At 46.6% G+C, this 20,139-nt stretch overlaps 1 protein-coding gene across 1 annotated transcript; it reads left to right on the forward strand.

Annotated features, from left to right (window-relative positions):
* The first annotated feature begins 4,253 nt into the window (after nucleotides 1-4,253).
* FUT10 (fucosyltransferase 10) lies at nucleotides 4,254-16,265 on the forward strand. The gene is made up of 5 exons (XM_050913246.1): nucleotides 4,254-4,312; nucleotides 6,388-6,591; nucleotides 9,151-9,436; nucleotides 13,638-14,473; nucleotides 16,021-16,265. The coding sequence occupies exons 2-5, from the start codon at nucleotides 6,511-6,513 to the stop codon at nucleotides 16,243-16,245; spliced, it is 1,428 nt and encodes a 475-aa protein (XP_050769203.1). The 5' UTR covers nucleotides 4,254-4,312; nucleotides 6,388-6,510; the 3' UTR covers nucleotides 16,246-16,265.
* Nucleotides 16,266-20,139: the final 3,874 nt, after the last annotated feature.

Genomic DNA, 20,139 nt, shown 5'->3' on the forward strand with positions numbered 1-20,139 from the left:
GGAGGGCAGGGGTTGGTGCGCCCGGGGCTGAGCGAGCGCCTTGCTGCCGCCGGGGCCTGGCCGGAACCGGCAGGAGGGCTGCCCTCCGCCCCCGGACCCGGGGCCGGGACCGGCAGCGCCCAGGGCCGCGCTGCGCCCTGAGGATCTTTAAGCCACGGGTCTGCTAATTAACCGTCAGAAACGTACCGGGCGAGGCGGCGGGAGGTTGGGCCGGGCCGGGCCGGGCCGGGCCCGGGCCCGGGCCCCGGGGCTGGGGTACTTCTCCAGTTCCCTCTTCCCCTTCCACCGTGCATGGACGACAGGCTGTGGACCCAGCAGCGTCTGTCAGCGTTGTGCCCTGACCGGTGCTCACGTCCCTGCCCGTGCATTACAGGATAGTGCTTATCAGTTACTTGGGTGGCTGCTATCTCCTCTGGTGTGCTTTATGCTTGGTTTTCACTACTGTAAACTAAAATCTGAGACACAAGAAGCGAAGGGAGGCATTTCTTATGCCAGCAGCAGCGTATTTCCCGTGAGAACCCACCCTAACACTAATATCAGGGTTTGCAGGTGCAAGGCTGTGACACCAACAGCACCGGAGTGACGCTATGGGAACACAGCGGGAAACAGGGGCTCTGGGAAATGCTGCTACAGCAGCTGAAGTGGAAAGTTACAGAGCTGCAAACAGCAGGTCCCTGGCATTACTGATGCTCAGGTGCTAAGGTGCTGCAGGCACGGTGAGCTGTGTTTCCTCCCCTGTGGAAACTCACAAAATGGCACCATTTTAGGGTCAAACTTTCTGACAGGGCAAGGCTGAGGAATCTGGTCTCTGTAAAAGGTGGAATTAGAGGAGGCTTTGAAACAGCCAGTTGTAACTAGTGGGTGAAACTGGGGAAGGCAGGAGGTCCTCTAAAGTGATGTCAGTCGGTAGGACAAAGTAGCTGAGCTGAAGATAGTCATTAGGAAAAGCAGCTGATCAGTGTCACACGTTCGTAATCCGGAGGATGCTGAGATGCTTTAGAGAGGGGAGGGTTAAAGACAGGCAGAGCACGTGTGTAGTAAGGGCTGTGCGTTACATCTACATCGGTACTGTATATTCAGGGAGGTGGGCAATCATTCCATGTGTGGTGGAAGGGGTTAAAGTCTTTAATTCTGGGGTGCTCAAGTTGAAAGGGCTGTAGGTGTGTCGCATGTTTTACAATGATTTTACAGAAAGAAGAATGGTGCCAGAACAACAATGAGGGAGTATAAATGCACGGCTGCAAATCGAAACACAGGATCCAGGACAAGGAACAATTGGGCCTGCAGGTGGTTCTTCTGTCACTGAACAGCTTTATCTCCTTTGGAAAGTCACTTGACCGCTGCGCTTTCCTTGCCTCTCTGCCTTTTTTTCTGCCCTGTCTATTTGAATGGTGGACTTGGGGATTCATTTGTTTCTGCCGGGATGTTTGTACAATGACTGTTTGGAGTGCATAGTTTGGTTGGTGCCTCTGGGTATTACAGTAATATAGACTATAGTAATATCATAGTGGAGGGAAAAAAACAGAGCAGTCTACTGAAAGGTTGCTTTGGACTATAGGACTATGAGTAGAACAGAAAGGAAATGGAGAAAGACGTACCTAGAGACAGAGAGGATATGCAGCAGTACCTAAGTGAAAGAAAAAAGTTATAAAATGCAGAACATTCTAAAACAAGAGAGAAAGAACCAAGATGGGCCTAAAAAGAAACAAGGTATATTATAAACAGATCAGAGGAAATGTGCACATATGAGTGAGACCTCAAAGACAGTAAATCCTGTTTTGTAAGAGACAGAGCAGAAAGCAAGTCGCTGTTCCAGACCTGCGGAGGGAAAGGTTGCATTGCAAGTTCGTTAGATACCAACAGCTCTCTGTGGGCAGAGGGCACTTGAGACACAGATCTTTAAGAAATCTGCTTTATTAGCTGTGCCGTTTGAGCAACAATTTGGTTTTTTTGGTTGTGCTTCCTCCAGAACTAACACGTAATGACCTGCCATTGCCATTGCTTATGCTGGTATCACCTTTACCAGCTATTTAACATGGATTAGAAAGGCCAGATCCTGCGATAGGAGCTTATTTCCTCAGAGGGGCATAGCAGGACAAGAAACGAAAGCGAGCTTCTCTGATGCCAGCCACTGGATGGAGCTGGCCCAAGAATATCTTGCTGATGGCATGGGGCAGACAGCGGATAGGATAGCTATCCCACTGCCCTGAGGACTAGCTTCTGCATTTTCAGTTTGAACCGGTGGGTTGTTGGGTCTGTGGACTACTTCTAAAGGCTTGAGGGACAGTAACTGAGAAAAGCAAGCCTGTTGCAGGAAGCTGAAGCATGTTACAAACAGGTTGTGTCCTCATAAGAGCAACTTAGGAGTCTGCCAGCTGAGGAAGCTTGAAAGCCATGAGTGTAACTGAGTTTTAAAATGACAGACCACACTAAAACCCAGTGAGATCACAGCAGATCCTTCCATAAAGTGTACCAGGCTTCTGATCTGTCTCCAGCCGCCCAATTTAATTTACTGAACTACACACTTGTTGTGGCATGCGAGCTTTGGTCCTCTCAGCCTTGGGGCACTCTGAAGGCCTTAGTCAGGCCTGCAAAAGCAGGAGTCTGCCTTAGCATGGGTCTGCTTTACAAAATAATACTTGGAGGTTCTTGCTGCATGCCTCCTGGCTCAGAGCCAGTGGAGATCATTAATGTTACAGGTCTACTATCTGTAATCACACTTCACAGAGAATATTAAAACCTCACCTGAAGCTTCTACTTAAAAATATGACTCTGGCAGCTAGGACCTTTGGGAAGAAGCAACAAATAGGACGAGAGCTGTGATGAAGCTCTAAACAAAGAGTGGAGGATAAATAAATCTGTCATGTCCCAGCACTGCACTGTCAGTTACCAGTTTTCGTCTTAGGAGGAGCCTGGTAGCTCAGAGGGAAATGAGAGCTCCGTGGTGCAGTATGTGCAGCCAAGAGGTGGGTGCTGCTCCAAATGGGCTGCAGGCAAGCACAGCTATGGAGGAAAGGGGGCAGAGCCAGCATGGCAGGGGTTACTTAAACTGCCGCAGAGGGCTGGATTCAGGTTGTCAGCTGGGTACCCCTGTGAGCCTCTCAGGAAGGCTGCAGGCATGACCTGCCATAGAGTAAGGAGATGAACTGTGTGTAACGTTTGCTCAATTTATATCACTCATGCATTTCAATCAAGGCACATCAGGTATTCCCTCTGCCGCCTCTGGGATTCTTCCTCCCACTGCTCCCCAGGTAATTGCCCCCTTGCACCTCCCCTGCCTGCCACGTCTGGGTTAGAAGCAGCAGATACGGCGCTTTCCAGTGTTGGTATATAAATACAAGTACAGATGACAAAGTGTGTAGGTATCAGATATCTGTGTGTTGATACAAATGTGTATGTATAAGATAGACGTGTTATAAATACAAACATGTATGGTTCATGTGTCTGTACTGGGTGGATAAACACGGGATCTGCCCTGAGGCAGCAGAACCAGCCTTTCAGAGTAAATCATCTTTCACTACAAATAGCAAATGCCAAAAACTGCAGAAAGAGGGGCCCAGCCTCTGGAAACACGAAGCTGGCAGGCAGGACTGTTTCCTGATCGCTATGCATGGCCCTGTGGGGACACCTCGGCAAGGCTTGGAGCAAGGCATGGTCTCTGACAGGATGCCTGCCATAGCTCTGTGCCTGAGGGACGAGGGATGCGTTCCCTCTCGGCGGGCCGGAGCCAGCTCTCCAGGCGCTTCAGGGCTTCCCAGCTTCCATGACGCATTTCTTTTTCTGACAGCCCTCTGGCTTGATGCAGTCAATCTAAGTCCTCGTCAAGACAGCACCAGCTAAAATAACGGCACTGTTGTAAAAAAATAAAACCGCAAAAAGCGCAATTACGCTAACAGCTATAGAAGTCAGTGACAGGGATATATTTATTTTTTGGGAGGTGTGAGGTCTTGTAGTGAGGGGCTTGCGGGAAGAGCAGTCGGGCGGGGTGGAAGCGACGGCGCACTCAGGCCGATTAGCCCTCTGTGTTTCCTCTTCGGGGCCTCGGGGACCCCAAAAAGAGCCGATATCCCCCCCCCCCCCCCCGCCCCGGCGGCTGGCAGCGCGGTGGGCGGAGAGAGGCGGGGATCCGCGCCGCCCCGCCGCGGGGCCCCGCGCAGCGCTCGCCCAGCACCCGCCCCCCGCTTCCCTCCGCGCACCAAGTAGGTGCACAAACTGAAAGTAAAAAAAAAAAAACCCAACCAAAACACCCCAAAACCCCTCCAACCCAACCAGAGAGAGACGGCGGCGGTGAGGCGGGAGCGACTTTCTCGGGGTGAGTACAGCGGCGGGCGCCCGGCCGGAGGATGCCCGACACACGGGCGGGGAGCAGGGCCGGAGCTGCAGCCCCGCCGGGGCTGCGGGACGGACTGAGCCTCGGGGAGGAAGGGGCGGTGTTGGGGGGGCAGGCACAGCCCCGTCTGGGATGCTGAGCCCGGAGAAACGCAGCGAGGCAGGGCTGGAAAGAGAGGCGAACAGGGAGCTGGTAGGAAGTTTGGAAGGGTTTGCAGGGAGCTGCTGCTCCCGCCGGACAGCCGGGGGTGGTGATTTATCCTTCTTCCCTCAAGTCCTCGGGGCCTCCACTCGGCCTGACCGAGGTGGGAAGGCGCTGCAAGGTCATCTTTGCCAGCGGAGTTGGGACAGGACAGAGCCTTGTGTGGCCACTCCAAGTGCAGACCGCACCACACGCTGGGTAAAAGTATCGAGTGTTGGGTGCTGCAAATGCAAGAATGAAGCCATGACCCGGTGCAATACCCCGGGGCGATTGGTACAGCACACCCATGGTGTGGGCAGTTCCCCCTCTAGAAGAATACCTAAAAATGGGAGGATTACTACTCTTTTACCAGGGTAGGGGGACATTCAGTGGGTCATCAGTCTTACTTTTTGCCATGCACAGGGTAAGAAAGACGTGGTATTAGAGACACTATTCTGCTCCAGGGTGTGTCTTGAGTAGATTTTCACCAACACAGTTGTGGGCAGAGTTCAGCCCCTTCCCTTCCTGGTGCCCCATTTTGGCTGTAATGCAGGAAGCACAGAAGATGCAGAGGCTTTATAAAAGATCCTGCCTGATTTGAGAAGCACTCAACTGGCAGCCATGCACTTTTGTGCCCACACAAAACCTTCAAAAGCAGCTGTCCCATGCAGAGCAGAACTCACACAGCATGGTTTTGTGTGAGGTTTTACTGAAGAAGCTTTTCTGATGGTTGATGGGAAGGGATGAACTCATGTTGCAGTGGAAGCAGAAACAGAATAATTTTTTTGTCTCTAGCTGCCAGCGCCACAGAGGTAGTACTACGGCAGGCAGTAGTTTTGGGACATATCTGTCTTTGTCAGGCTTTTGGAACTTTGTGACTGGCATTAGGATGGGGGGAAAGGTGGCAGGTGCATGCACATGGAGACAATGCAATCACATACACCTTCTTTTCATAGAAAACCAGGCTAAATTACAGGAGGCACATGTCTGAAAGAGATGAGTTTTAAAATAGCAATTTATTAAACATTTTTTTGTGGGTGTTTCTGCTTTCTGAGCTTTCAGAATACCCGCATTTTCAAACTTTACTCCTCTGCATTGAGAGATAGTCTTATCTTTCTCCATCCTCTTTTATTTTTTTTTTTTTTAAGACGAAGCTGGAATTTGCACCTACTCCTGTTGTCAGGAGTTGGGATTTTCACACAGTAACATCCAGCATGCAGGAAAACAGTAGGGCTCTGTGAAAGCTAAAAAAAGTGTCGGAGAAGGGGAAGAGTTATTTGAGGAGAGGGAGACCAGCACAGATGTAGATTGCAGGGGAAGGGGAACTTGTTAAATTTAAATGTTTTTAGGTGTGGAGAGAGTTTGTCCGTGTGCTGTATGGTTACTTTCTCTATGCATGGGGTTAGATATGCTGGTGAACAAAAGTCCCAGAAGACTACAGTGGAGTAAGTCCCAAGGCCAGATAGTTGTGTGCCTCCTCCAGGAGCATTTTCAGGGCTTGCCCAGGGAAGGAAAGTCTTTCATCGCTCACCTGTTTCTGAGTCTGCTGCAAAGCAGCACAGTTTGCTATCTGAAACTCAGGAAAGCAGCTGCCCTTCCCACACAGGACTGAGCCAGGCTCATCAGTGTCTCTCTACGCTGACTGGAAGGACAAGAAGATGTGTGACCCTGCTTAGAGAGGATGCCCAAGTCCAGGATCACCAGAGGGAGAGTAGATGCCTGGGGCTCTGCATGAGAGTGCTGTTTTGTGCAGGCTGCTTTCTGGATACCTGACTTAAAATGTGGCTCTGGCACCTACAGAAAGCTATGGGTAGACAGCAAGCTAACCACTGAGTTTGAGGAGTGGTCTTTATTGATGCTGTACCCTTTTTCAGCAGCAGTCACTATGAAGAGGAGTAAGGATGGAGTGGGAAAGCCCTGCAGCAAAGGCTGAAGACTTTAGACAAGCTGGCCTTCCTGATGCCCAGCTCTGACTGCTCTGGCAGGCCTGGCAGTGCAGCATGATTAGGATGAGGAGGAAGAAACTGTGGGCATCTTGCTTCTGCTTTGCAGCTGCATTTTTCCTTGTGGTAACACTCCAGGTACAGGGGCAAGGGCGGGGGGTATGCATGAGATCGCTCTCAAAGTGTGACACAATTCTGGCAGATGAGAGAGAGCACTGAAGGTGACAGATGTTTTCCGTCTAAGTCTGTGCTTTAAGAGGAGTGTTTAAGGAAACTCTGTCTGCAGCATTGGCCTGGTGGTAAGAGCTGACTCCAGAAGTGACATCACACAGAGAACACCTTTCTTGCATAGCTCCTTGGCTCCTGGAAGAGTTTCTCAGGAGTGGTATACCATACCATGCCGTGTTGCATTGTCTCCATCCAGTATTACCGCCTCTGTTCATGTGTTTGCACTCATTAGGCAGGGAGGCAAGGCTGGACCCATTTCATACTAATGTGGCAGACAAACCAGGGAAATCTGAGCACATCAGTAAGTGGTGATGGAAATCTGTCCATCAGTCCTGTCTCAAAGGCCATTCTTAGCGTTGGAAAGTCCAGTAGCTGGTCAGTAAAAAAATGCATGAGAGAAAAGTCAATGTGGAGGCATATTAATTTGTGGCTGGTGCAGTCACCCTAGATTTTTGTTAGAAGAGAACAACTTTTAGACAAATTGAATCAGCCTTGGCTGGCAGTCATGGGACTGTAGGAGACTTCAGCCATGAGAGCGCCAGGATCTGCCCCAGAGATGTCTTTCTGCTTGGGCTGTGCTCTGAACTGAGGCTCTGGTTCAGAGCAGTACCTCAGGTAACTCCCAGTGGAGCCAGCGGGAGGACCTCTGAAGCTGTCCCAGGCCGGCTGCCGGCTCCAGATTGGAGCCGTTTCTTGGGGGCAGTCGTTGACACTCAATGGTCACTTTCAGTTCTGTTTCCCTGAACAAGGCATCCAGAGGTGATATGGCTGCCCTAGCACAGCAGCAATGCTAGCAAGTCTTGAGGACCTTTATTGGGAGGGTTTGTGACTCCACTGCACCTCCACAGCTAAGTAGGTTTGGAGCTTGTTAGAGCTTCCCTGTGCCCAGCTGGGATTTTTATCTGGGAGTGTTCACTGGACAGTGGCACGTGGTGCCCTGGTGCTGGGACTGCTGTAGCACACAAGCTGTTGATATAGTTGGGGTGTATCAACCCCCAGGAGTTGAGAGAGAGTTACTAGAAATTCTGTGCAAATATAGAGACTCCTTAAATTCTGCCAGGGCAAAATTTGGAAGTAAAGAACGAGCATGTTCCTGGAGAAACCTGGACATGAGGTAGTTATAGACTTATTTCAATTATATTGCTGCAGTTATATCTTGTCAAACTATTAGACAGTAGTGTCTGTAATGACAGTATGACAAATATAGACAATATAAAAAGATATGAATCTTTTCCCCATCTAATATCTTGTGCACTCACCAGTGTGGGAGTGTTTTCTGTATTTTTCTGTACAGCTGCACTTTGCACAGCCTCCTGTATGTGCTGTCCCAGTATTCTGTGTTGCACAGAGCCTATTTAGTCTAGCTACAATCAGTGTATTTTGCTACACAGTGAGAGCAAATGACACAGCAAACAGCAAAATGAATGCATCCAGTAAAGCTATTGGGGAAGATAAATGTTTTAAAGCAACTTAATATAAACAACACTCTCCTGCTTTCCAATATCCTCCTTCAGAGCCATTCGGCAAGCGAAAGTGCTGTGGCCAAAGCTGTCTGGTGGGTTTGAGTTCCCCCATCATTCTTGCAGCTGTTCCTGGGGTGGCATTATGCACTGCCTGTGAAGGTGCATGCGCAAAAAGCTGTTTGCACAGTAGGAGGAAGGTCTTTGCCCCACTAAGGCTAAGAGCAGGAGCTATGTATCCTGTGGCAATACCTGCTGGCACCATTTCTGTCACTTCGCTCAACAGGCTTCTCTGACCCAGGACACTCTTATGGCAGGTAGAAAAGAGAGGTGGCTTCATGGGCACCAGAAATCCCCCAGATTTTCTGGGGACTTCTGTTTCATGGCTGATGGTGAGCAGTGTTAGAGGCTTCTCCTATGGGTGGAGAGTTTTTAAGGTTCCTCGTAGGGTTTCAGATCTGTAAATGACGGTTCATACTGGTAGGTCTTTCACTTCTTTGCATACAGATGGGATTTTTCTCCTCTACCTAGCCATGAAGTTGTAGTTACATTGTTTTTAAGACCTGCCTGCACCTGCTTTATTCAGTCCGTGGTTTAAAAATTAATAGGGGTGAGTACAGATGGCCACACAAAGACATGAAAACTTCATGGGTTTTTTTACAGCTAATTTCCAGAAGAAACCTGGCTACTGAAGGGCTGTTCTCTGTTTTGTGCTTTTTCCAGGGAGAAAGCAGAAGTTGTGTTGTTAAATCGTACATGATGTGGCCATATCTCAGTACAGAAATGTATTTCCTGCCTCCTCCTTACAAATTCAAATTAAAGCTTTTGCTTTTTTGACATAAGATCACCTGGATGGTGACTGCAGTCAGTGAAATGCATCCACTTTGATTGCCAGAAACTTCACGTGCAGGCTTAGTTAGTGCTTGATGCTTAAACTCTTGATTTGTCAAGCAGATGTCCTGGCTAATGACAGTGATGCACTGTGATATGTATGTTTATTTCCCTGAAGGTTATCACTGAACTGGGCAATTCAGAGAATAAGGTGGCAGTAATCTCCAGTTTACACAGTGGCCCATTAAAGCCTGTGGAGAGACACGCTTTTCAGTTTAAGAAGCAGGAACTTCACAGCAGCTTCGAGACAGAGTCTGATGTAAATCACTATCCCATTCTGCTCTGGTGGTCTCCCCTGACTGGAGATACAGGGAGACTGGGTCAGTGCGGAGAGGGTGTTTGCTTCTTTACTGTCAACAAGACCTACCAGCACAATCAGATGACGAGAGCATTTCTGTTCTATGGTAAGGATCTGTTTCTTTTTAAAGGAGTAACTTCCCCTCCTGCCCAGTTATTTTCCTTTAGAGATTAAATATTCTAGGTGGCAATCACTGAGAGCAGGAAACTTATGCAGCTCATTGTGCTAAACTTTGCCTGGTGCTGAATACCATCAGTAGACATCCAGAGATGCACTTTCTGTAAAAGTACTCTGAAAAGGGACCATGCACGTCTGTGGCATGACTGTTGCCTTGTCTCATGCTGCTTTCCAATCACATGTGCTCCCTGTTTATGGGAGAAAAGATAATTTCCCATAGTTGCCAAGTCATGAAAAGACAGTCTGAGATCAAGCCAGCTTTTGCCAGTCTCTTGGCTTGTCACCCCTAGCAGAGGTTCTGCAAGGCCTTTGTTGCACTTGTGCAAGTCTTTTGTCTTAAAATAATGGCCTCGCTGGTAACTGTGCAACCCCTCTGCCTCATGTGCCAAGAGATTGCTAGCAGACTGTAAATGGGAAGTAGTGAAAGAAACCTATTGATTCTGCACAGGGAATAGCAGCTAGTACAACCTTCTGAGCTGCTCTGGCTCTGCTGCCTCAGAAACTTCCCACTACGTGTACTGTAAGGTAAGTCTACAAAACACAAAAGATGCATCTTTTAAAAGTAGACCTTATTTTGTTAATTTTTTTCTTTTTCCCCACACAGTTGCTTTTCAGAGAAAAAGTGAATTTTAGGTGGAAAAATAAAGCCAAATACTTTTCTGTGACTGGTAGGTTCAGCTCCTTTGTCTGGAAACAAAACAAAATAAAACAGAGTCCTGAATCTCATTCACTCCGTCAGGATACAGGTGAATTGGAAGTATAAGAAAGAAGGGGCTTTAGCTTGGTTGTTAACAGTGAACCAAAACTTCTCATCACTAATCTTTTCAGAGCTCCAAGTAGGTCAGCTTTGTCAGTTGATAATACAGTGGTCAAGCATGAAAGCGAAGGAATAACAGCGAAGGAATGAGAAGCTGACCCAGTTAAAGACAGGGAAAGCTGCATTTGCATCACATGAAAGCTGTAAAGTCTAGTGGTTTTGGTCTCTGGTAGTAATTCTGGTTGTCTATTTCAGCATTAGAAGACTGTTACGGTTCATTTTTAGCAGTCTTGTGAACATGGTTTACTTACTTATTTTTAAAGGACTATTTACACTGGGCAAAAGACTCTCCCTGTAGTTTTTTTCTTTTTCTAGTGATGCTGGCTATGAATTGTATAAAGACAAGTGTCAAAATACGCAAAAATGTTACTTCTTTTTAAACCACAATAAATGGTCTCACAATGCTAAAACCTGCAGAGACAAAGGTCATAGATGGTATTGAAGGCAAAAAAAAAATGCTGCATCGATACAGAAAAGCTACTCTCTGTCTCTCTCTCTCTCTCTGACCTTGATGCACTGAGCTGTGGGCCTGCAAAATAGCAGATTTTGGTGTTCCAGAATTTCCCTCTGAACAGCCTGCTGAGTGAAAACCTGAACACCTGCATTTCCATGCTAAGCTTGGATCAGGGCACCGTTTCACCTTCCAAAGAAACTGCATTAATTTTCGCCTAATATTTGGTCAGTGAGCTAGTCAAGAGAAGAATGATCCAAAGCTTAGGAAAAATATTATGCAAAAATATAGATGTCTACCAGCAGAACTGCTTTGCTAGGAACACCTTCTTTTCTGCAGCTTGTCCTGACTTACTGGCCTGGCCTGGGAAGCCCCTAGGTGTAGGTGATAACTTTGTCAAGTGCCACCATCTCCTGTTTGGAAGTGAGATGTGGCATTCACTTGCTGGATTTTGTCTCTTCTTTTGGGAGGGATTCCCAGCTCCACCTTTTCAGTGTCACATACTTCACAGAGTTTTGCGTGTAGCATGAGCTACCAATGCAACTGAGTCAGCATGAGCTGGATCTAGTGCCATGCTGTCAGAGCCTCAGGGGTGTTGTTCCTAAGGGAGGAGGATGTCCAGCTTTTCTGCGCTGCAGCGTTGAGTCCTTGGAGTATGAATCTTGAATGAAAGATGTCTACTAAGATGCAGAACTTCTCCTGACAGCGTTTGTCTTTCTCTTCTGCATTTTGAGATTCTGCAAATCTCATATCTAAGATTTCCTAATTAATAGTTTGGAAGTTGAAATTGCTCATAATTGTAGTCTTGTTGTACTTTCTTTATCCCTTCATAAGCGCCTTTATTTCCTTCATCTCATGGGGTAAGGAACATGCTGATGTTATCTTCCCTTTAATCCTTAAAAGCTTTTTGTCTTCTTGCTAGACTGAGATTGATTAAGTGTTACATTAGAATCAGTCATTCTGATGTGCTCTGATCTATAGTGCATTTTTTTAAAGTTTCTCTTTGCCTAATTCTCTCCTTGTTTAGTAAGTTTTACATGTTGCATTTTTGTCTCTCTCTCATACCTTTCCTTGTCTCATTCTTTCCTGCATTTTCCTTCCCTCTTCCCTGCAATACTGCCTTAAGGAGGGAGCACCCCTGTGAAAGACAGAGCTGAAGTGCTGTGGTTTCAATCCACAGCATTTCATTATTGTCTGTATGCACTGCTGCCTCTCTTCTGGGCATCTCTTAGAACAAAGTGTTTTCAAAACCAGATAGGCCTTTTAAGCTTCCCTGTGAGAATTTGATTCACTTTCAGTTTTCCTCACATTTTTGTATCACTATAACACAGCAAAACCAGAGGCAGCAAATAGTATTTTTTAGTGAGTGGCACAGCCCTTCATCCTTGTGGTGTTGAGGCTTTGGGACCACCCTTCAGTGGAAAACAGAAGGTCAGATACTTAGTGGCCTTAAAAAAACCCATCTGATGCTCTTGAAGGATCTTGCTCTATAGGAGGTTTTTATGTTACTGGCAGCTAACATCAGTCTTCGCTGTGGTAGTGAAGTCTTATGTTGGTTTTATAAGATCATCCTTGGAGTCATCATGGCAGGCTCCTGCAGCAACAAAGACCACTGGGCATTTTTTTTCCTTCTTTATATATTAGTTTTTAGATCAAAGGTCTGTGTTAGTCTTTTGCTAGCTCCCTCTTTTTTCCCATTAGTGGTTTGAGGTCAAGGGTAGAACAGAGAGTGAAAAGTTACGAGTGTGACTGGGATGGTAGAATAGCTTGTCCAAAGAGAAGGGATTTGTGGTGTTTTCTAAACCAGCTGTTCACTGTTTGTTTCAGGGTATGAACCTCCCTTGCTTGACAATACCAGTTAAAAGTTTTGTATGTTCAGTGCTTGTACTTAAGTAAAAAACAGATACAGTTATAAGACAGCGAGGAAGTATTTTGACAGAGATTCATCAGCTTTGCATTTAATCTTCAATAAGGCTAGTCGTATGAGTGTAGTACAGCAGTACTGAAGGGAGAGCAAGGGTCAGACTCACGAGCTGGTATTTTGAATTCAGTTTTGCACAGACTAGCCTTTGAGAAAAGGCTTCTAGGTTTGTCCTAAAGCTTCCACCACAGCTTTCCGAAGTTGTTCTGGAGGCTCCTTGTCCTCACAGGGAGGCACAAGCAGCTGCAGTGGTCTGTCTTTAGAGTTTAGACCTGGTTCTTCTACTATTGGCATTAGTTTGAGGAGCCATCTTCTGCCAGAAGCTACTTCTTTATGTATCTGGTAGGCAGCTGTGATACATCACCTCTTAATTTTCTCTTTGATAAACTAAATAGATCGGCTTCCAAAGTCTCTATAGTGCAATGTCTTTCCAAGACTTGAAGTCATTCTTGTAATTTTTCTCCTTAACCCTGTCCAATATTTTAGCATCCTTTTTGTTGTTTTGCTGCTAGAACCAAATTGAGCCTCAGTAGTCATTTCCCTCACATCATAGATAGAGGCAATACCATCTGTTCCCCTATTTACAGAACCAGGGGATTATTAAGTATCTTATTAGTCTCATTTCAGTGCATTAAAATGTAAAATTCCTAGTGAGCCTTTGAAATGAGAGGCCTTTAAACTAATATGACCTGAAAGGAAACCATTTCTAATATTAACTACTGACCCCCATTCTCTAGATTCTTCTGCTACCATATTCAGTTTTATCTGTCATAACACTCCTGTGTCTTTGCATGAATTGCTCTCTTTGCAATACTGCCTTATAATGTCATAAGTGTGATGGTTGTAGGGCTGATATTAAATGAAAACTAGACTTCTGTGTCATTGTAGTTAGCGTTGCATGATAGATAGGGGCAGACTAAACACTGTTTGCTTTTGTCTAGGTACTGACTTCAGTATAGACAGCCTACCCCTCCCTCGTAAAGAATATCATGATTGGGCCCTTTTCCATGAAGAGTCACCAAAAAACAACTACAAACTCTTCCACGAACCGACCATCACCTTATTCAACCACACTGCAACCTTTAGCCGCCATTCTCACCTACCACTGACCACTCAGTACCTTGAGGGTGTAGAGGTCCTGAAGTCGTTAAGGTATATGATCCCACTGCAGATGAAGAACAGCCTGAGGAAGAGGCTTGCACCACTTGTATATGTGCAGTCTGACTGCAACCCTCCTTCTGATCGGGACAGCTATGTGCGTGAGCTGATGTGCCACATTGAAGTAGACTCTTATGGGGAATGTCTGCATAACAGAGACCTTCCTCAGCATCTCAGAAACCCCAATGCCATGGATGATGGGAACTTCTATAAAATACTGGCACAGTACAAGTTCATTCTTGCTTTTGAAAATGCTATCTGTGAAGATTACATCACTGAAAAACTCTGGCGGCCACTGAAGTTGGGAGTGGTACCAGTGTACTTTGGGTCTCCCAGCATTGTAGACTGGCTTCCTAGTAACAAGAGTGCAATCCTGGTATCCGGTTTTTCACACCCTCGGGACCTAGCTCACTATATCAAAACACTGGATACAAACGATCAAGAATATGAGTCCTACCTACAATGGAAACTGAAAGGGGACATTTCCAACCCAAGGCTGCTTACAGCGATGAAGGAACGCAAGTGGGGAGTGCAAGATATCACCCAGGACAATTACATTGACACCTTTGAGTGCATGGTGTGTAACAGAGTGTGGGAAAACATCAGAAGGAAAGAAAAGGTACATGTGACTTTGTCCTTGTGTCTCAGAGAGGCTTTAAAATGGCAGTAGGCTCATATTTATCCCAGGAAGTTTGGTTACCAGATTTCTGGCCAGCCTACAACCACTGGTATTGCAATGCCATTGGGTTGTGTATCCTCATGTCAAAAGGTGTTGGCAGAAGGTGTGGGTGCACAGCCAGAGCATGTGTTCCTCATACTGCTGCAGTGCTTGAGGTCATACACATTGACCGTTGAGCTGGTGGTCATTTCAGCAGAACGCTTGAATTGTTCAGGGAGGAGGTTTTTAACAGGCTACTGAAAGTAGCCTAACTTGCTGACTTGCTCTAGATGACCTGGAACATTTGGAAATAGGTTGCCCAGAGAGGTTGTGGGATCTCGGTCCTTGGAGGTGTTTTAAGACTCAACTCAATGCTGCCCTAGGAAATTAGATATGATTAGACCTGTTTGGAAGAGGGAAGTGGACTAGATGATCTCTGGAGGCCCTTCCAGACTTAAATACTCTGTGACGGGGTCTGGGTATATGCGGGTACATTCAAACCTGTAGTAACAACATGCCATTGTCTGTGGCCACGTTTGGTGACTAAATAATGAAACATCGATGTTTAAGCCAGGTTGTGCGTTTGTGAGAGGAATCAGACCTTTTCCTCCCGATCTAATCCTCTTGAAATGATGCTGATAGAGACCAGCTAGAAATGGCTGTCTTATCAGGAAGTCCAGCACTGAGGGCCCAGCAGTCTTGCAAGGGTGCCAGCCATGACCCCAGAAGGCCATTTCAAAGGCACCATGAGCTGTTGAGTCTCCTGAGGCTACTAGCTGTGGTGGATTTGGCTGGTATAAACAGAGCTTTACCTGGAATTAGACTGAAGCTAAGAACTCCCACCACATATATTTCTGAGTTGTTGGATACTCATTTTAATTGCCACATTCCTTTAAGGTTTCCAGGTTTACATACCAAGAGTCAGTAGCCATTTTTTAAACTCTCCACAAGCTCAGTTATCAGCATGAATCAAAAAAAAGCTTTTTGTGTCCAGTAATGGAACTGGTCAATGGCTCTAGTATCCTACAGCTGTCTCATATCCATTAGGCCATATTTTAGCTGATCACAGTCTGAGCAGTACACTATGTGGTCAGCCAGTAGAAGGGAGATGAAGAAAGCATTTGAAGTTACTAAGGTGAGCTGAAGTGATGGGGAATGCAAACTGGTAAGCATTACATTTAACCAGGCTTTCCTGTTTGAATCTGGTGCAAATGTGAACAGATGTTGTCTCTTTGAGTTAGGAATACAACCATGGAAAGGTATAGAATAGGTTAGATACAGATATTCCTTAACCATGCTTTTGTGGCTCTCTAGTCAAAAAGATTATGAAGACCAGTTTGCTGTATGGGGAGAGCTTCCCTTCTGACATTGACAGGGACACGGCTAGAGCCTGTAGTGGGAAGGAAAATGTCACTGACATGCTTTGATAGTTTACTAATGGCATAGCACCTTTATTCTCTGTCTGCCAGGGTCCCTGAATAACCCATTTTATTTCTGTCCATTGCCAGGGATGGCTGCCCCAGAGGTGGAAGGCTCAGGTTAACCATCTGAGCTGCCCCAAACCAGAGGCATTCTGGTTCTCGTCTTCAAACCCTGGCTGGACTTCTCTCCAAGAGATGTGGATACCAAGCTTCGAGCAATCCAAGAAAGAAGCCTGGGCGCTGAGGCACCTGGTGGAAAGGAACAGGAATTTTACAGCTCAAGAATTTTGGATGCTTGTCTTCAAAGAATAAACACAATGACGTGTAAAACAGAGTGAGCTCCTCAGAGGAGCTTGTGGAATTTTCTTTTGTAGGCGACCTTACCGTACGTACGATTGGTAGCCATAGGAGGTAGACCTCTTAAACTGAATTTAGTATGTTCAGTGCTCAAGAGGTACTAAGGAGTGCTAAACAATAGAATCACCCTGTCAGGTGATATGTATACATATATATATATTTATATTTAGAACGATTTATATTTATATTAATTGTTATTAGTTCAGATGTGTAAGCATTAAGGCACAAGTTGTCAAGGTTCTCAAAGCCCATTTTTAAGCATACGGCTAATTCCCATGAAGCAGATGGATCTCCCGCCATCTTTAGATACATACATGTGTTCATGGCCTCAGGACCCCTTTTTCCCCAGTCCAGGACTCTCCTTTGCTGCATTGATAGCCACAAGCTGGAGAGCAGCTGACACCATTGCACTGGTGCAGCTTCTGTGCTGCTTTGGAGGTAGAGGAAAAACTTGGGACTGTGTCCCTGGCTAGCTGTTTATTATCAATTTTCCTGGCATCAGCAGATTTAGCAGGGACTTGGCGGGCTTTGTGTCCTGACACTGAGTGCCAATGTAAAGTGCATTAGTGCTTGGCACAAGGAAGCACCATCTGTTAGTGTCCAGGGACAGATTGAATGAAAAACGTGCTGGCTCAGATTTACCCACCATCTTCTGCTAAAAATAAGCAGAGCACAGGAATATCTCCACTCCCCAGAAATAGGGCTGGCCTCAATCTGACTTACCTTCTTGCCTTTCTGATGATGGACTAGTATTTGTATCATGTATAAACATGGAATTATGTGCTTGAAAGGGCAGGGATAAAACTGAGAGTCCATTGGTGCTGAAAAGTCTTCAATAGGCACAAGGAGAGGTAGGCAAGCAGCCTCCCTGTTTTAACACAGAAAACCCCAAATTACTTTATCTGACAAAGAAAAAAACTTGGTCATCTTGGTCATCGCTTGCCAAAGGACACACCTTTGCCTGGTATGCAGGCTGTTGCAGTTTTCATCACAAGTTCTTCCAATCTCAGTCTATGGAGGAGTCAACTTCCACAGAATCTGCAAAATGGCATTATCTGGGTGGAGCCATTCACATGAGGGACAGTCATTCATACGCACGCCCATGTATGATGACACAGGCAAATGTAACTACTAATATGGAGTTCTTCACATTGCTGGAAAGGCAGATTTTCACCTGTCTGATAATTTCCATGCAATTGTTCCTTGCAGCAGGCTGTTTTATGAATGGGTAGCCATGGGGAAGGATGTGAATAGCATTTACACCAAGAATTCAGCTGCAAAATTTACTTACCTTGGAAAAGTTTCCTCACCAGAAATTTCCTCACCAAATAGCTGGTGAATTTTTTATTACTTTTAAATCTAGCAAGGGAAAGAGCAGTTTTGTGGCCACAAACCATGTAGTATTGGTCATTGTTTCTATGAGCACGTACTTAGTTTTGATGGAGCAAAACAGTCCCACTGAAATTTCTCACCACTAGTGTTTTGCTGGTGTGGCACACAGCATCTGTTGGACATGTCTTAAACTCTTTCCCCAGTGGTCTACAGTGCAAATGATAACTAAGCTCCAGAAATGAAGCCCTTCAGGGAAGTGGCATTAACACCAGACTTAGAGGCTTTCCTAAATCAGGACTGAGAGCTGGACATAAACCCCACAACATTTGCAAAGGGAACTGCTGAATCCCCACCCGTTGCCATGAATCTCTGTTTCGCCTCCCAGGATGGCACAGAATATCTGCAGCACGAGGGACTAACTTTTTTTTTTTGGTGATGTTCTGCTGTCTCCTTTGCCAACTGAAGATTTTTTTCCTTTGTTTCCATGGTGGAATCTGTCAGATCGTGAGCTTCCTGAGCAATCTGGTAGATGGATATTATCCAAAGATATGAGGCATATTTATCTCAGTTTATGGTGCATTATATCCCTCATTTTACTTTGGTGGAGTGGAAGGGAAAGGAAGACTGACGTAACTGGTTTACAACCCACATTCTGAAATTTCAAGTGGTCAGCAGCAGGTGTTTCAGAAGAGGTAACATCTTCATCCACTGCTATACACACAGTAGAAAGATGAGTCCCCAGAGCAGCTGGCTGAAGGTGTGCTGTGGTGTAAGATAATTGTCACTCAGCCTCACAAGATCCTCTCACAATGCATCCTTTCTAGAGGATAAGCATTAAGCTCTTGGCTCCCACAGGCTAGTTCAAAGCAACCTAAATTTGGCCTCTTGGTCTTTAATCACCATCTAGAGCCTTTTTTCCTGTGCTGGGTAGAGGGAAGTCCTAGTGAACATTGCCCTGGGAGACTTATGGCAAGGATTTGTGCAGGCTAATCAAGTGTAAGAAAGAGTGACCAGGAATTTTAAGTCAATCTCTTTTCTCCCCCTACTGCTCTGAAAAGAAATAAGCAGAAGGAGATGACCAGTCTCTCTCTTTTTTTCTTTTTTTTTAGCTGATTTGCTAGCCTTCCTGCCATGTACAGGTTTCTAGTTCTAGCCAACAGAGGAATCCAACTTGTTTGGCAGGCTTATGTATATCCTGGATGGCACAGCCCTTTCTTTTTCAGTTTCTTTTTGCCTTAGAAAGGCACTAGCAAAACAGTTGAGAAAAACTCCATATTTCCAACAACAAGAGCTGATTGGGGATGAATGAGTGCATACTTCCCAACCTCTTGCATAGTGGTAACAAGCTGTCCCGATTTCCCCTGTTGCAGGATATAAGACAAAAAGACAGTTCCTACTGGCCTTGCATTTATTCCCCTGAACATATATCCATCATCTCCCTTGGGAGTCATAGATATTAGTGGCCTCTGAGCCCACAGTGGCATTTGCATATGAAATACAAAACCTTGAGACCCGACTGCCCCTTCAGAAGATGCCTGCATTCAGCTTGGAGGTGTCTCTGGGAATCTGCAGCAGTCCCGGTGGGGCTGGGAGAGCCTGGGGAAAGATGCGACCCTGGAGGTCAGCCTTGGACATGGTCCTCCTTCTCCCTCTCCACGAGGAAAGTCAGGACTGGGGCATGGGCAAATGGGAGCAGGGATTACTTTTACCCTTCCTACTACACTCCCCTGGCCTCTCTACTTCCAGCCTTTGCCTTCCACCAGCTACCCCTGACGTACCTGTGCCCTTCTGCCTCCTGTCCTCCGTGGCATCTGGTCATGTAAGGAAACAAAACACAAGGGAGTTGTTTTTTCACTGCAAACGTTTGCTAACGTTTCTCCACTTCACTTCCGCTGTGTCAGAGGCCTCAGCCTCCTCCCTGTCCTCCTTGGGGTCTGGCTGCCTGTGCTCGAGGCCAGCTCTGACCCAGTGCAGTGATACCTGGGATCAGGCTGCAGGGAAGCAGCTAACGTGAGCATGAGAAGGAACTGGGAGAAGCCTCACCTGGGGCCTCCCCTATCACACCAGAGCTGCTTTTGAGATCCCGAGTCCCTGTCCAGGCTGTGCTGTGCCATGCCCGCGCCTGGCCACAGTGCTGACCCTGACCAGCGTTCTGGACTTCTGTCTCAATCTTGACCTGCTTTGTCCCTGTGGACCTGCTGGGTGATTGCTGGGCTGTGGCTGACCCTGTCCTCCATCACCACCCCTGCCCTGCGCAACCTACCTGTGGTGCAGCATCCCTTCCACCCCCATGGGGATGCTGCCCAATGGGCTCTACTCCCAGTGGATTTTTTGGGCCAGGGCCAGGGGCCCTTCCAGAAGCTATTGCTGGTGGGAAAATTCCCCCGGGAATATCTAGACCTGCCATCATGAGGCTTCCTCCAACTGTCTAAGAGTTGCTTCACCTCTTGGTGAGCTGGTCTGCAGCAGGTGCCCCTGCACCACCCCTGGTGTTGGTCCATCCCCTGACTGTTACCC

The sequence above is a fragment of the Gymnogyps californianus genome, chromosome Z, assembly GCF_018139145.2.
Source record: "Gymnogyps californianus isolate 813 chromosome Z, ASM1813914v2, whole genome shotgun sequence".
Classification (NCBI taxonomy): domain Eukaryota; kingdom Metazoa; phylum Chordata; class Aves; order Accipitriformes; family Cathartidae; genus Gymnogyps; species Gymnogyps californianus.